This window comes from Canis lupus, chromosome 13, assembly GCF_048164855.1.
Source record: "Canis lupus baileyi chromosome 13, mCanLup2.hap1, whole genome shotgun sequence".
Taxonomy (NCBI): Eukaryota; Metazoa; Chordata; class Mammalia; order Carnivora; family Canidae; genus Canis; species Canis lupus.
Genome location: NC_132850.1, coordinates 57,117,531 through 57,133,089, shown reverse-complemented (window position 1 = coordinate 57,133,089; position 15,559 = coordinate 57,117,531). Strand labels below are relative to the sequence as shown.

At 42.1% G+C, this 15,559-nt stretch overlaps 2 protein-coding genes across 3 annotated transcripts in view; one reads left to right on the top strand and one right to left on the bottom strand.

The window, feature by feature from the left end:
* Positions 1-325: 325 nt before the first annotated feature.
* Positions 326-13,984, top strand: PPID (peptidylprolyl isomerase D). Its single transcript, XM_072773780.1, has 10 exons — positions 326-515; positions 1,958-2,098; positions 3,780-3,886; positions 5,767-5,955; positions 7,266-7,388; positions 7,534-7,640; positions 9,734-9,875; positions 12,591-12,677; positions 12,769-12,811; positions 13,609-13,984. The coding sequence occupies exons 1-10, from the start codon at positions 431-433 to the stop codon at positions 13,695-13,697; spliced, it is 1,113 nt and encodes a 370-aa protein (XP_072629881.1). The 5' UTR covers positions 326-430; the 3' UTR covers positions 13,698-13,984.
* The window catches only part of ETFDH (electron transfer flavoprotein dehydrogenase), a 30,429-nt gene continuing 27,548 nt past the window's right edge, over positions 12,679-15,559 (bottom strand). For both annotated transcript variants that reach the window (XM_072773778.1, XM_072773779.1), the window contains one exon: positions 12,679-14,738. In XM_072773778.1, the coding sequence (XP_072629879.1) occupies positions 14,575-14,738 (164 nt within the window). In that variant the 3' untranslated portion in view covers positions 12,679-14,574. The remainder of the gene's footprint in view (positions 14,739-15,559) is intronic.

Genomic DNA, 15,559 nt, shown 5'->3' with positions numbered 1-15,559 from the left:
ACGGAGACACAGGCGGAGGGAGAAGCGGCCCGATCCCGGGTCCCCGGTCCCCGGGTCCCCCGGTCCCGCCCCGGCCCCGCCCCGGCTGCAGGCGGCTCCCGACGGCCGCCGCGGACTAGCCCCCCGGGAGGTGAGCGCGCCCGGAGCACTCCGCGTCCGTAAACGACGCGGCAAGGGGAGCACTTCTCTTCCCAGTTTGCAGACGACGCAGCCGAGCGCCGCACAGGCGGCCGCACACCCGCGGGCGGGGGCGCCGGGGCCGGGGCGCGCGGAGACGCCGACGCCGGAAGTCGGGGCGCGGCTGCCGGAAGTGGGGGCGCGGCTTCCGCACGTCCCGCCGGAAGTGGCTCGTCAGCGCCGCCGCCGGGTGTGGGCGGCCGTCCACGAGGTTCTCCTGGGAGTTGGGTCCCGAGCGCGTCCGCCGTTGGAAATGTCGCATCCGTCCCCGCAGAGGAAGCCCTCCGACCCCGGCAACCCCAGAGTCTTCTTTGACGTGGCCATCGCAGGGGAGCGAGGTGAGCGGAGGCCGCGAGGAAGCCGGGCTTCCCGGGGGCGCGGGCGACCCCGAGGGTGGCGAGCGGCCGGGCCGCGGGTGACCCGCCGGGGCAGCGCCCTTGTGCCGGGGCCGTCGGCCGCGCGGAAGCTTCTGGAACTCTCTGGGTCGGGGATGGCGGCGGCCTTGACGCGGCCTCGCGCGGTTTGGGTCGGACCCCCCGCCGCCCTGCATCGATCGTCGGGCCGCCGTGAGGAGATCTCGGGTCCCACCGCGCCGCCCCTCACGCCACGCGAGACCCGCCTGCAGGTCAGAGCGGCTTTTCGCTTGTGGCTTTTCTGCTCGCGACGGAGCCGCGGCCCGGAGGCCCCGCGGGGCCCGTGAAGGCGCGCCCGGCGTTGGCCCCGGTTGCCTAGGCTACGTGCCCGGCGCCGCGGCCCCCGACGGCTCGCGGAGGAGCGCGGGGCTCTGCAGCCGGCGTCCTCCGGGTCTAGAGCAGGGCAGGGCAGGGCAGGGCTGCAGGCGCCGGGCTGGGCACCGCAGGGTTCGCGCACCCCGTGGCTCGCTGGGACGCGCACGTGTATTTATACGCAGATGCAGTCTGTCCTGAAATTAGGGGCAGGTCTCTATTTCCCCCTCCTAGGAGTTGTCTAAAATGGGAACTTTCCCATCTTTGGCTTCAGCGGATGCGCTAAGGAGGTTTCGTGGAACACAAGGACTGCAGCTGCCCTCAAGACTCAGCCGGCCCCAGCCAGCCGCGCGAAGGATATTTGATTTTCCCCTGTTGGTTACTTCCGGGGGGGGGGGGGGAGATTTCGGAGTACAAGTAGAAGAAATTACCCAGAATTTAAAACTGTTTACTTTGTGGTGTCTCTTAACACGGGTGCTGATCTTCTGGCTGCTGTATTTATGATCCTTTATTAAGATGTAGGAAAATAATGGTTTCCCCCTCATCTAGATACAGGACGCTTAACATGAGGCTAAATTTGAGTATTAGAAAAATGACCAAAAAGGAGAACTTGATATCTTAGTCACTATGGTTCTACCAAGTGTCCTTTTTTTTTTTTTTTTTTTTCTTTTTTTAAAGATTTTTAGGGCAGCCCTAGTGGCTCAGCGGTTTAGCGCTGCCTTCGGCTCAGGGCGTGATCCTGGGGACCCGGGATTTCTCCCTCTACCTGTGCCCCCCCTCCTCTCTTTCATGACTAAATAAATCTTTATAAAAGAAAAGGATTTTTATTTATTCATGAGAGAGAGAGAGAGGCAGAGACACAGGCAGAGGGGGAAGCAGGCTCCATGCAGGGAGCCCGACCGAGGACTCAATCTTGGGACCCCGCGGTCACGCCCTGGGCCAAAGGCCGGCGCTAAAACGCTGAGCCACCCGGGCTGCCCCGCCAAGTGTCTTTTTCATTTGCTTATTTCGTTGCTTGTTTTGCATACTGACGTGATTTCATTTTTTTCTTTTAGTTGGTCGAATTGTCTTAGAATTGTTTGCAGATATTGTACCCAAAACTGCAGAAAATTTTCGTGCATTGTGTACAGGAGAAAAAGGCATTGGACCCACCACTGGGAAACCTCTCCATTTCAAAGGATGCCCTTTCCATCGAAGTATGTGTAAAAACTTTGAATCGGATTCTTCTAAATCTGTATAGTAGGAATTAGGGAAGAAAATACTAAGTGAAGAGTCAAAGTTAAAAATTACTGTTAGTCTCAGGAGGATGTTTGGACATTTGAGGCAGTAGCTCAGTTTCATAAAGCTTGGTCTGTGAACAGTGGAATTCTGAGAGGGTACTAGGGTTTGCTTAGAGAGAAGTGCACTACCCAGCTTCAGCAGTGCCATAGCTCTTCACTCCAGTGGGATCAAATTGAGAAGAAAGGATGTGCCATGATAAAGAAGCAGACTTTAGATAGTTTGACGCCTGGGGGCAAAATTGGTGTAATACGTAATTAAAAAATGACATTTCACAATCTTCATCACACTTTGTAATCATACCTTTGTTTAGTAATTATTTGATGCTTCCCCTAATAGATTGTAGGTTCTATGAATTCAGGAACTGTATCTTCTCATCATCTTGTCTTCAGCATGTAGTATATAGTTACTGAGTGGACACTCAATAAATATTTATTTAATGAATAAACAAAGTATAATCATGAGTAGTTTTTTTTTAAAAGAAACATGGAAAAAAACGAATTGATTTTTAAATATTTGAACTGTTGATTTACGTTCATGTTTAGTAACATGCTGAAATATACTGTAGAGTGGAGTATTTAGAAAAGAGTTGACCTAGTGGGCCTGAGACTGCTTTCCTTGGAAAGGTTTGCTTGCAGCGTGGCTATAAGCTGGAGTTTATGAACTTGGCACTGGGACCATTCCCTGAGTCATAAAGATGGTTTACTATGCCTGGATTGTTTGTACCAACACTTTGATTTATGTAGAACATCTGCTTCCCTTTTTGGGAGTGTGGAATTTTGGTACATGCAAGGTAGGGAAAAACTGCATGATCAGCCCTGATAAAAACTTGGGTTCTGAGTCTCTAACAGGCTTTCCTGGGCAGCGACATTGTGCATTTGTTGCAGCATTTTCTTTGCTGGGAGAAGAATGTACTCTCTGACTTTTCATGGGAGGGAGAGACTATAAGGAAGCACATGGATTTTTTTCCAGGCTCCGTATCTTTTTCTTTTATCATCTAGCTGTGTATCCTTTATTGCTGTAATACGACCAAATGCTGAGTCCCATGAATCCTAGGAAATTTCTCAACATGAGAGTGGTCTTGGGAACCTTTGACACCAAGTGATAATACTTGCTGAAGTCCTTCCATTATGGTGTCACAAATCTACTGGGAATAATTGGTCTTATTTAGTAGACATTAATGAGTAACACGTGTCTAGCCATGTGCACAATGAAAAACAATTGTTGTACTTATGGAATGGTTTTCTGGAAGAGCTAGATCATTACAGTATATGTGGTGATGTAGAGGTAGGGTCGACATGGTGTGTGAGAAGTTAGGAGATCCAACTTTGGGATCTCAGTGACAGTTATGTAGAGGGGGTGCCCTCTGAACTGATTCTTGGATTATTAGTAAGTGATTGGGCCCTAAAAGTACTTTGGACTCAGGCTATGGAAAGACTTTTAAGAGTTTGGAGTTGTGGGGATGGGTGGGGAAAGACAGGAGAGTGTTACAACTAGAGTCATGTTTTAGGAAGTTAACATCTTACTACGGGTTCATTAGTTAACATTGCTGGAGTAATCCATATTTAGTTTTTAATAGTTATTTTACTTTTTTTGTAGTTATCAAGAAATTTATGATTCAGGGTGGAGACTTCTCAAATCAAAATGGGACAGGTGGAGAAAGTATTTATGGTGAAAAATTTGAGGATGAAAATTTCTATTATAAGGTAAAGTAGACAAAAAAGCATGTTCATTGCTAATAAAGGTTGTTACATGTGTGGGATACTTGTTGGATTAAGACGCCAATAAATGTCTCAGAAGAGTGCTTAGATTTCTCCTTGTAAAAGGTATCATATTTGCAAATACGTTCTTTAATTTAGAAAAATTGCATCTACCCATTTTATTTGGCAAAAATACGATGGTTATGTCAATGTGATCCAGGTTTACACTCTTCACTAAAGCCAATGAGTTTTTAAGATTGGCCACCATATAGCAAAATTATTTCCAGGAAATATGTTCTCATTATCAGAAGGATGGTAACTTGTGCATCTTTATGCTTGAATTTGAAGAGCAACAAAACCATCGCTAATATCCAGGATGTCAGGGGATTTGAAAAGTAGCGGATATGATTAATGTCCAAGCTCCTAAAAGACATTAGTGGTGCCTGTGCCTTCTTATCTTCATTGTCCCAAGATGTAATCGGGGTTTATTGCATCATTCAAGTTGTAAGAATGGACATGTAAGTACAAAAGTATAGTAATATCTTTGGAAATGAGGAATATGAACAAGGTAATTAGGATAATTTGAAAAAAAATGTCATCGGTCTTCCAAGCAGTATTTATTGGCAGCATCTATATGTATTTAGTACTGGCACCAGGAGTTTATAAAAATGAACGGCCTTGAAGACAAGGAATTTATGATTTTATGGGGAAGACAAGATTAAAACACATGGGAAAGCTGAAGAATAATGTAATAATGTGCAAATAAATGCTAAATTGATTAAGACTTTCTGTATAATAGGAGGAAGGTGATTTATATATTGCAAATTACTAGGGGAAGACATTGAGGAGGAATGGGTATTTAAGCTGGGTCTTGCAGGTTGGCCAAGACTTGGTTAGACAGGAACTAAAACATAGATTCCAGTTTGAAGGAGGGATATTATTAAGAAGAGCACAAAGGCAATAGGAGGCTGGGAAATAGTTAATCTATTCAGTATTGTGGAAAAGCACCAAACTTTGGAAAGGAAAAAGGAAAGCTACCTGAAGGACAAGAACAGATTATGTGATTGCTTTAAAAGAAAGGTTCTATTGAAAGGACACGCAGTTTTTGCCTTCTAGAAACTTGGTAGCCCTGAGAGCTGAAGTTTTTGAGTTGGCAGGGGTAAAAGGCATTTTTGGTGGGAAGACTGACATGAAAGTACAACGCACATGGTTCAACAAAGAATAATTTAGAAAGCTTAAGGATAGAGTGGAAGGATGAAGAAACTCGGTTTCACAGAACCTTTGGACAGGTTGATGCCAAGTAGAAATTTGATTTCAAGATATTTGGGGCAGTTTCCTTAGGTCCTTCTTTGAAGAATGGTTCTTTGAAGATTCACGTGGGACGAAAGCCATAACTTTTGGATTCCTTTGAGATTAAGAAACTACCTAACAAAATGTCCTGTCTAAATTGAATATCCCATCACTGCTCCCAGTTTATTGATGTGTAAAGGAAGAAACCTAGTGTAGGCCCATAAAAACGGAAAGACTATTGAGTTCTCAGAAAAGAGAGCTTTCATTATAAAAAGGGGCAAAGTAGAATCATTAGATTTCCTTAATGCAGCATCTTCATCTTGAAGTTGAGAACATAAGCATATTCTCAAAATGGCTGCTCTAGAAATCTGCCCCCGCCTCGTTTCTGTTATTTCATTTGGTTTCATAAGTTTTTTTAAAGTCTAAATGATTAAGTACCCCATGTTTGTGAATTAAAGGTTGCAGTTTATACAGAATAACACTACATTGTTTGCTCTAAATATTACGGCCCACCCTAGTTTTATGTGAATGGCGAGTAAAAGAACAGTTCAGGACTTCTAACCTTGGTTTTCTTTTATTGATTTGTATTTCTACAGCATGATCAGGAGGGTTTATTGAGCATGGCAAATGCAGGCTGCAATACAAATGGTTCTCAGTTTTTTATCACAACAGTTCCGACTCCTCACTTGGATGGGAAACATGTGGTATTTGGCCAAGTAATTAAAGGAATGGGTGTGGCAAGGATATTGGAAAATGTAGAAGTGAAAGGTGAAAAACCTACCAAAGTAAGTAAAAAGTTACAGTGAAATACACTTGTTATCTTAATTACTGTCTTTTTTTTTTTTTTTAAAGATTATTTATTTATTTATTCATAAAGACACAGAGAGAGAGAGGCAGAGACACAGGCAGAGGGAGAAGCAGGCACTATGCAGAGAGCCTGATGTGGGACTCGATCCAGGGTCTCCAGGATCACACCCTAGGCTGCAGGCGGCACTAAACTGCTGCACCACCGGGGCTGCCCTTAATTACTGTCTTAAAGGAACATAAATAAAAGGGTCAGATGATTATTAGCTGAGAAAATGTTAGGATGACTTTTGGCATAGAAGCTTGGATGGACCTGCCACTTTTTCTTGAAACTTTTTTACGGTGGGAAAGATAAGATTAGAGTAGTTTAAAAGGAGATTTTTATTATTTCAACTTCAATTTTGGTGATTTTTTTTTTTTTTTTTTGGTAGGTTTCTTAACTCTTCTATGCCTGCAAAACTTTAAATCATTATGTACACTAATATATAGTAGGAAGAGGACAGGAAACCAAGAATCCTGTCTAGACTCAGCCTTTTAACTGGTGGTTTGGGTTTGATCATGTTACTTAAGCTTTCTGGGCATGTTTCTTCATCCTATAATAAATTACTTAAAGGTTTAGACTAGTTTATCTAATAAGTTTATAAAGAGCCTTGTGTTATAAATGTCCATGAAATCACAATGACCACAATACTACTTAACCTAGTTGGCAGGGTTTTGAGTGGGAATTGGAAACTGAAATATCTGCGGGAGATTAGCTGTCATTCACTGCATGAAAGAAACAGTAGTAAAATTGAAAGGACATGCCTCACTTAAAGAAAATTACGTACAGAAGGATAACATTTTTTTAAGATTATTTATTTATTCATGAGACACACAGAGGGAGGCAGAGACAGAGGCAGAGGGAGAAGCAGGCTCCCTGCAGGGAGTGCGATGTGGGACTTGATCCCAGGACCCCGGGATCACGCCCTGAGCCGAAGGCAGATGCTCAACCGCTGAGCCACCCAGATGTCCCGAGAATGATAACATTTTCAACTTATCCTTTGTATACTGAGCTGTTAAATAGCAGTAAAACACTTTTCTAAAATAGTGACGTCATATTACTTGGAATGTATATAAGCGGCATTACTGTAATTAGAGCAGATAGATGGGACTCCGTCAGTCTGTCATTTGAGAAGTGACTTGGACAGTTTTGCACGTGACTTACAGCTGTTTAGCTTTTAAACCCAGACCTCTTGTTTTTAATCTCATTAATGTGATAGTACACCTCTACAATTTAGGATTATTTTTACAGTTGTGCGTTATTGCAGAATGCGGAGAATTGAAGGAAGGGGATGATTGGGGCATATTCCCAAAAGATGGCTCTGGTGACAATCATCCAGATTTCCCTGAGGATGCAGATATAGATTTAAAAGATGTGAGTACCTTCAGATTAGTCAAACTAAATTATTAAAAATAGTACTAAAATTTTGAACTTCTCATACTAATCTGTTTTAATGATAGAACCTAGCATTAAACCACATTAATTACTAAAATGCAACATATTTGTATTTTTTATACAGGTAAATAAAATTTTACTAATAACAGAAGACTTAAAAAATATTGGAAATACTTTTTTCAAATCCCAGAACTGGGAGATGGCCATTAAAAAATACACAAAAGTTTTAAGGTAATCAGTTTATTTTTAATTTATTCTAAGAACTTGTAAATTGAATCATAAACTGAAATCCAGACTTGTTTATTATCTTTGGCAAAATTACTTGGCAGAATAATAACCAGGTGTGTTGAAATAGTTGCATTTCTTTTATTTTGTCTAGCTGCTGCTTTTGAAAAATTACAAAATATGGGAAAGTTGAAATAGTATACAAATACAACCACACCTTCACCTCTTCACTGATTTTTAACTTTTGCTGTATTTGTTTTTGTAGGATCATTTTGAAAGGAAGTTACAGATACCTTGATGCTTTACCCCTAAATAGTTGGGATAACCTTGACAAATTGAAATACCCCTAAAATATCACCAATAACAATAATATCTAATATGTAATATTCACATTTCCCCAATTATTTGTTTCCTTTCTTTAGTCCAGAGTCCGTTGCATCATTTGGTTTTATGTCTCTCATGTCCTCTAATCTTACAACTCTACCTTCGATTTCTTGAGTCATTTGTGCCTTGTGGAGTCTCTGGTTGGTTGTCTTACGAACGCCGCCTGTATTTGTTGGATTGCTTCCTCAAGATCAGTTTGAGGCTAAATATTTTGGCAAGAGGACTTAGATCACTGGTGGTGAATATTTCCTGTGATATCACATCCTGAAGGCACATGTCACTTAGGCCTATTTTGAGTTTTGGCACTTGGTTAAAGGGGCATCAGCCAGATGCTTGTGTCCTAAAAGCTGCCTTTTCCCTTTTGTAAATGTACTTTGTGAGGCGATCCTGTGAGGTTGTATGAATATTCAGTTGCTAAGCTTTCTTTCATCCTGTGGATTTTAGCGTCATTGAAGATCCTTGCCTAATCAGTTATTATAATGATTTTCTAATTTTATCACTTACTCTACAGTTATCTGGAATTTTAATGCTTGAAAGGGCCTCCTTCCTTCCCCCACCCCTTTTTAGTATCGTTATATAGATCTGTATATATCTGAATTTTTTTAAGGTCTGTCTATTGTACTATCATTCTTTTTGATGTTCAAAGGATTCCAGATGTGTCCAGTGGAAGCCCCCTTTCCTGTATCCATTGGATGTGTCCTATTAGTCTGCGAGCACTTGTTTGCTTTTTGGCACAAGGTGTTTCAGGTTCATCTTTTACTTAACCTTGTTGCCAGATCTATTAATGGCAAGGAGCTCTGGTTCTTTTTATTAGGGGATAGACTTTAGAAACCAGATTCTGAGGGCCAGGTGTGCTCATTTCTGGGCCCTTTTCTGTGGGCAGAGCTAGGAATTGTATTAAAATACAGTTCAGAATCAACACTGAAGGGTTCTTCGCCTTGCCTCATTCCAGTTCCCTCTCCCACAGTGAGAATGTTGACCCAAACATAATTACACTGGAAAATACGTAATAGAGACCAGAGTTTTAAAAAATGGGAAATGGTAGGGGCCCCTGGGTGGCTCAGTGGTTGAGCATCTGTCTTTGACTCGGGTCGTGATCCTGGGGTCTTGAGATGTAGTCCTGCATTAGGCTCCCTGCAGGGAGCCTGCTTCTCCCTCTGCCCCCCCACCCCCCCTCTGTCTCACAAATAAATAAATAGACACAGGCAGAGGGAGAAGCAGGTTCCCTGTGGGGAGCGTGATGTGGGACTTGATCCTGGAACTCCAGGATCACGCCCTGAGCCAAAGGCAGCTGCTCAACAGCTGAGTCCCGCAGGCGTCCCTGGTGAATGCTGTTAAATTGGTTTCTTTGAATGCTTTGGGGAAAAAGTTTGAATAAATAAAAATCAATCTTAAGGAAAATAATATGATTGTGATCATTAAGAATATTAACATTAGCTTTTTTCTTTTCTTTAAAGATTTTACTTATTTGGTAGAGATAGCGAGTGCACAAGCAGGGGGAGAGTGGCAGAGGGAGAGGAAGAAGCAGGCTCTCTGCCGAGCAGGGAGTCCGACGTGGGGCTCTATCCCGGGACCTCAGAGCATGACCTGAGCCAAAGGCAGACAAACATTCAACTGACTGAGCTACCCAGGCGCCCCTAATATTAGCATTTGATGAGCTTTTTAGATCAGAAATGACATAACACTTATGTTCCCTTTATTCACCTATTTTCCAGATATGTGGAAAGTTCAAAGGCTGTTGCTGAGCAAGCAGATAGACTGAAGCTGCAACCTATGGCTTTAAGCTGCGTGCTGAATATTGGTGCTTGTAAACTGAAGATGTCAAATTGGCAGGGAGCAGTTGACAGTTGTTTGGAGGTGAGTCTCTTTGACGTCAGATTTTTTTTTTTTTTAAGATTTTTAAAAATTTATTCATGAGACACATACAGAGAGGCAGAGACAGAGGGAGAAGCAGGCTCCCTGTGAGGGGCCGATGTGGGACTCGATCCCTGAACTGGGATCACGTCCTGAGCCAAAGACAGACGCTCAACTGCTAAGCCACCCAGGCGTCCCGACGTCAGATTTTTTGAAGGAGTTGGATTATTTATCAACTTGAACAAAAGCAACTTTATATGTACATTAATATATTTTATTACAGAGGACTTGAGACTCTATGAAACATAACTTAAAAGTCATTTTATCTTTACATTTTTGGGCCTTCAATTCTTCCTGTTAATCCATTCATTTCATTGATAACATTATGTAACTTAATATCTCTGAAGATACTTTTCCTTTTTCCCTCAGAGCACATGTGTCAGCTCATTATTTACTCATTGAACATATAGAGCGCCTGTTATGTGCTGGGCACTGGAGGGCAAAGCCAGGAATGATTAAGAAAACGGGTTGTGGAACCAGTCAGCCCTGGTGTTTAAAAAAAAAAAAAAAAAAATAAAAGACTTGGTGTTTTTTTTTTGTTGTTAGATTGCTGTCACTAGCTTCATGATCTTGGTTAAGTCCTAATTTTAGAGGACTTTATATTTTATAAAGTCCTTTATATTAAATGAAAATAATACTTGCCTTACAGGATTGTTACCAAGATTATATAATATATATACCATTTAGCACAGAGTTGGGCACATGTTAAGCACCTAATAAAGATTAGGTGTTTTAATTAAAAGACTCTTGTACTCTTTTTTTTTTTTTTTAAAGATTTATTTAGTTGACAGAACACAAGCAAGGGAACAGCAGGCAGAGGGAGGAGCAGGCTCCCCACGGAGCCGGGAGCCCAACCTGGGAGCTGGATCCCAGGCCTCCGGGATCACGCCCTGAGCCAAAGGTGGACACTTAACCTCTGAGCCACCCAGGCACGCCAAGACTCCTTTTTTTTTTTTTTTTTCCAAGACTCCTGTCTTAAGGAACCTTTCTTTGGGCTGAGGAGGGAGGCTGCTTCAAGTTAGGGTCACCTGTCTCTGGGGACATCCAGGAAGACTAACTGATCAAACCAGATGGGTGGCAGCATTACCTCCTGAAATAGGGCAGTTATGACATGCTCCCTATTGTATAGTTGAAGAATTTTCCAAACTGAACTTTCAGTGTATTTAGAAAGACCACCCCCAGTGCTTTTTATGGATTTTGCACATGAAGCTGTGTGCTTAAATCCCTGTGCCCAGAGCAAGTAGAAATCGTGAGATCTGATGTGTCTGGCTGGCTCAGCTGGGAGAGCACGGACTCTCCATCTTGAGGTTGTAAGCTCCAGGCCCTTGTGAGGGGTTAGGATTAAAGAAGAAAGCTGAGATCCCATTTGGTAGGATAGCTAGAATAAGGGAGAGGAATACACTTAGAAGGGAGCACGCAGCAGAGGAAGAAACTAGCCCAAGGAAAAGGTGGGTCTTCACTCTGGATTTTTTTCAAGTAGGCTCCATACCCAACGTGGGGCTGGGTCGCATGGTCTACCGACTGAGCCCGCCACAGGTCTCACCTCGGGATTTCTGGACTTTTGTGAGGCAGATAACATACCTTTTTCAGTAAAATCTTAGTATCGACTTTAGAAGATGTGACACATTCTAAAATGTTTATTTCACAGGAGAGACCTTTTCAATTTCACTTACGCTCCTAAAAAAACCCCTGGGTGGCTCAGTGGGTTAAGCATCTGCCTTCAGCTTGGGTCATGATCCCAGGGCCCTGGGATGCAGCCCCACATCAGGCTCCATCCTCAGTGGGGAGCCTGATTCCCCTTTCTGCCTCTCCCCATCCTTGTGTGCACTTGCACACACGCTCTTTCTCTAAGAAATGAAATCTTTCAGAAAAGTGTTAACAAATTTTGATTCGTAATAGTTTTATCACGTAGGGCCCAATCAGGAGACAGAAACTATACAGTAATTGGAAAAGAGGAAGTTTAATATAAAATAAGGGGATTGGAATAATGAGGGAATGGCTAGTAAAGAGAATTCTAAAGGATATGGGAAAGCAGATACATACACATAGACCAGTCACACCCCTAGGCTAGGATGGAGGCCCCGAGGAAGAGGAACCTTTTTTATTTATGAGAGAGAGACACACACACAGACAGAGAGAGAGGGAGGCAGAGACACAGGCAGAGGGAGAAGTAGGCTCAGGTAGGGAGCCTGACGTGGGACTTGATCGGGGTCTCCAGGATCAGGCCCTGGGCTGAAGGTGGTGCTAAACCGCTGAGCCACCCGGGCTGCCCTGGAAGAGGAACCTCTTGACTGCCCCTGGGCTGAGGTCCAGACCTCACTGGGGAGGGGATGGCTGTGACTTCCTAGGTGGCAGAGAGGTTCACGGGCCACCGTGCTTAGGGAACTCTGCTGCAGTGAGCTCTGCTGTGTGCTGTTGACCAAGCTCAGTGCAGGACTCAGAAGCACACTGGAACCTGGAGAGAAACAGCTTTTCTCGGCGATGTCCTTCTAGCACCCTCTACTGACAAAATGCAACGTGCCAGCTGGCAGAAGAAATTTGCAGGGTCCATCCAGCTCCTTTACCGTAGAGCAGTGAAGAGTCGATGTCCTGACAGGCAGTAAATTGAACTCTAGTACATATATTTAATATTTAGATAAAAATATAATTTTTTTGTAGGCTCTTGAAATCGATCCATCCAATACCAAAGCATTGTACCGGAGAGCTCAAGGATGGCAAGGATTAAAAGAATACGATCAAGCATTGGTAAAATTTTGTTCTACACTTTAATTTCTTTACAGTCACCTTCATAAATCATATATCTAATATTTCTTTAAACGTTTTTTTTCAATTAAAGGCTGATCTTAAAAAAGCACAGGAGATAGCACCAGAAGATAAAGGTAAGTTGGCAGTTTTTATGGTAAAAATTCATTTTGTCTTGTAAGAATTTATTGTCATGAACCATTGTACCCTTTGCCACTTATTTGTTCAACAGATACCACAAAGTGCCACTTACTGGCACTGACCTTCCTGCAGCCAAGTCAGGGTCCCTGCCCTCAACGAGCTTACATTCTGGTTCCTTTTCAGAATACTGATTTTCACACATTCAAATACTGTTTTTCTGTTGTATCATTTGAGATCTGATTCCTATTAACTAATTGTAGTTGAAAACACAGCACTGAAAGCTAACAGTATTTATGATGCATTTAATGTCTGGGACCATTCCTTAAAGCAGAATGAGGCCGTAATACAAGTATTCTAGTTACTGGATGTATATTTTAGGAAAGCTTTGAAAAGTTAGGACAAAACTTAGTTTTTCAAATACGCCTGCTACAAATAGTGATAAGAGATCTAGGTACTGAAATACGTCCCGGTCTCTCACTGCTAAAGTACAACAGGGGAGGCACTCAGTTGCCTTCTCTAATGGGGAGACAGAAGGCAAATCTACATAGAATTCAGTTAGACTTTCCTCAGTTGAGAGAGTTCTAAAATTCTCAAGTGTTCTAAAATTATGTGGTTTTTGTGTTTGTGTGATTACTTTTGTCAGTGAAATATGTTCTTAATTGAGCTCAATTACTTTACAGAGAAGAGTTTTTATCAGCAGGGAGGAAGAAACTATCCTACTAAAACATCAGTTGGGCATTCTAATTTTTTGGATGTTTTGAGAAATAACTCCTATTACATATTTATTTTACAGCTATCCAGGCGGAATTGCTGAAAGTCAAACAAAAGATAAAGGCACAGAAAGATAAAGAGAAGGCAGCATATGCAAAAATGTTTGCCTAAGAAGAAACTCGGTTTTACTTAAATTTAAATATGCATTGGTTGTGTATAAAGGCAATAAGAACATTTAAAGGCTTTGTCTGTTGATGTATGATCCCTGATGTGTTTCCTTTGATACTTCAGTTTCCCATTGTTTACAGTTTAAGAATACTGAAAAGAATTCACTCTTAACAGTGTTACAGAAACAGTGAAGTGGATTTTTTTAAATGCCTATTTGCATTAATCACAAAGAATAATGGTATCCAATGTGTTCCAACACATCGTGTTGAATAAACAGGATTGTGACTTAAGTTTGTATTGTTTCCCTTAATTCTTTGATGTATTTCTCTGTGGTTGGTTTTTGCTGATGTTTTGTTACAGATATTCAGGGGTCGGCAAACTTTCTCCAAAGGGCCAGACAGTAAAATATTTTAGGCTTTGTGGACCATGATCATCTGTCACAACTACTCATTTCTGCAGTTGTAGCCACAGAGTCTGTAGGCCATTGGACATCCTCGTGTCCCAGTAAAACTACCCATGAGAAAAGTGGTGGGCTGCCTGCTGACCTCTGGCCTAGAATATACATTTATACCTGAACTCTTGAATTTGACAAGTCAAATCTGCATTAAAGGCCAGCAGTGTATTTGCTACTGGTACTGAATCTTTGAATAAACAACCTCATTTGTAAAGTTTTATGTAGGAGAAATACTCATAATTTTTTATAGGACAAATTTAGATTATAGGTATAAAGTTTTTATTTCATTGATAATTTTATGAACATTCTGATGAGTAATACACGGTAAACTATTTTGACACCTGTTGACTTCTAAATATGTAAAGTTACCTTGCCATACATTTTAAGGAAACTATCAAACGTGCCGCAAATGCAATCAGTTGCAGTTTACATTCCATTGTAAGCAGGTCCTCCACCACCTTCAGGTACCACCCAGTTAATATTCTGACTTGGATCTTTAATATCACATGTTTTACAGTGTACGCAATTCTGAGCATTTATCTGTAACCGAAATCCATCACCTTGTTCCAAAGGTACAAATTCATAAACTCCTGTAAGGAAAAATAAATAATATTGTGAAGTACCTATTTTAACTTTTAAAATACACAAGTTAGAAATTGAAGCCCTGGAAACAGCTACAGAAACCATGAAGGTTTGTTTTCTGAATGTTTACTCGTGAAGATCACGAAGATCTTGGTGTGTGCTATTGCTATTAGTATAAATATCGAGAAAAGCAGAAGGTGCAGCAGTATTTGAGTTCCAATTTTACGTGTGTGTGAAACTGAAAAGACAAATTAAAATTAGCGCCAGTCCTTATCCTTCAAAGAGTTTACACACCAGCGTAATGACAAATGATTTAAAAATAAAACAAAAGCCCGCCAAGGTCCCTACCCTCAGGGAGCTTACATTCTACTCGTCCCTCCAGAACACGCTGGCCTTCAGACGTCTGCACGCCAGTCTATGGTATCATTGGAGAACCAGTTCCCATTATGGTTCTAGTTGAGATTCATGAAATGCTAAACTATTCATGATGAATTTAATGTCTGGGACCATTTTTTGAGCTGATGTGGCTGTGCCCTAGTATTTTAGTATGTAATTTTGTGTGTGTGTGAGAGCGAACGAGCAGTCATGATAACGGATTTAAGTCGTGAACATGGAAAGGTATTCAGTATTCCATGATCCATATCTTGGTCTGGACAGGAAAGCTTTTTTTTTTAACTTGACCTGGGATCAAGGGTTGGCCGCCTGATTGACGGAGCCACCCAGGCACCCCAGGAAAGGCTCTTGAGAAATGACAATGGAATCAGGCTTACCAAAAAAAATCCCCATTGTCTTAGCATTGCTAGAGTAAGAACCATAAAAATGAGTTTTC

What these genes read in the sequence shown, in the direction of transcription:
- PPID (XM_072773780.1), top strand. Translation starts at nt 431, where the DNA reads ATGTCGCATCCGTCCCCGCAGAGGAAGCCCTCCGACCCCGGCAACCCC. An exon ending in AGGATGCCCTTTCCATCGAA is followed by an intron (nt 2,099 to 3,779) that starts GTATGTGTAAAA and finishes CTTTTTTTGTAG; the next exon opens with TTATCAAGAAATTTATGATT. An exon ending in GATAGCACCAGAAGATAAAG is followed by an intron (nt 12,812 to 13,608) that starts GTAAGTTGGCAG and finishes TTTATTTTACAG; the next exon opens with CTATCCAGGCGGAATTGCTG.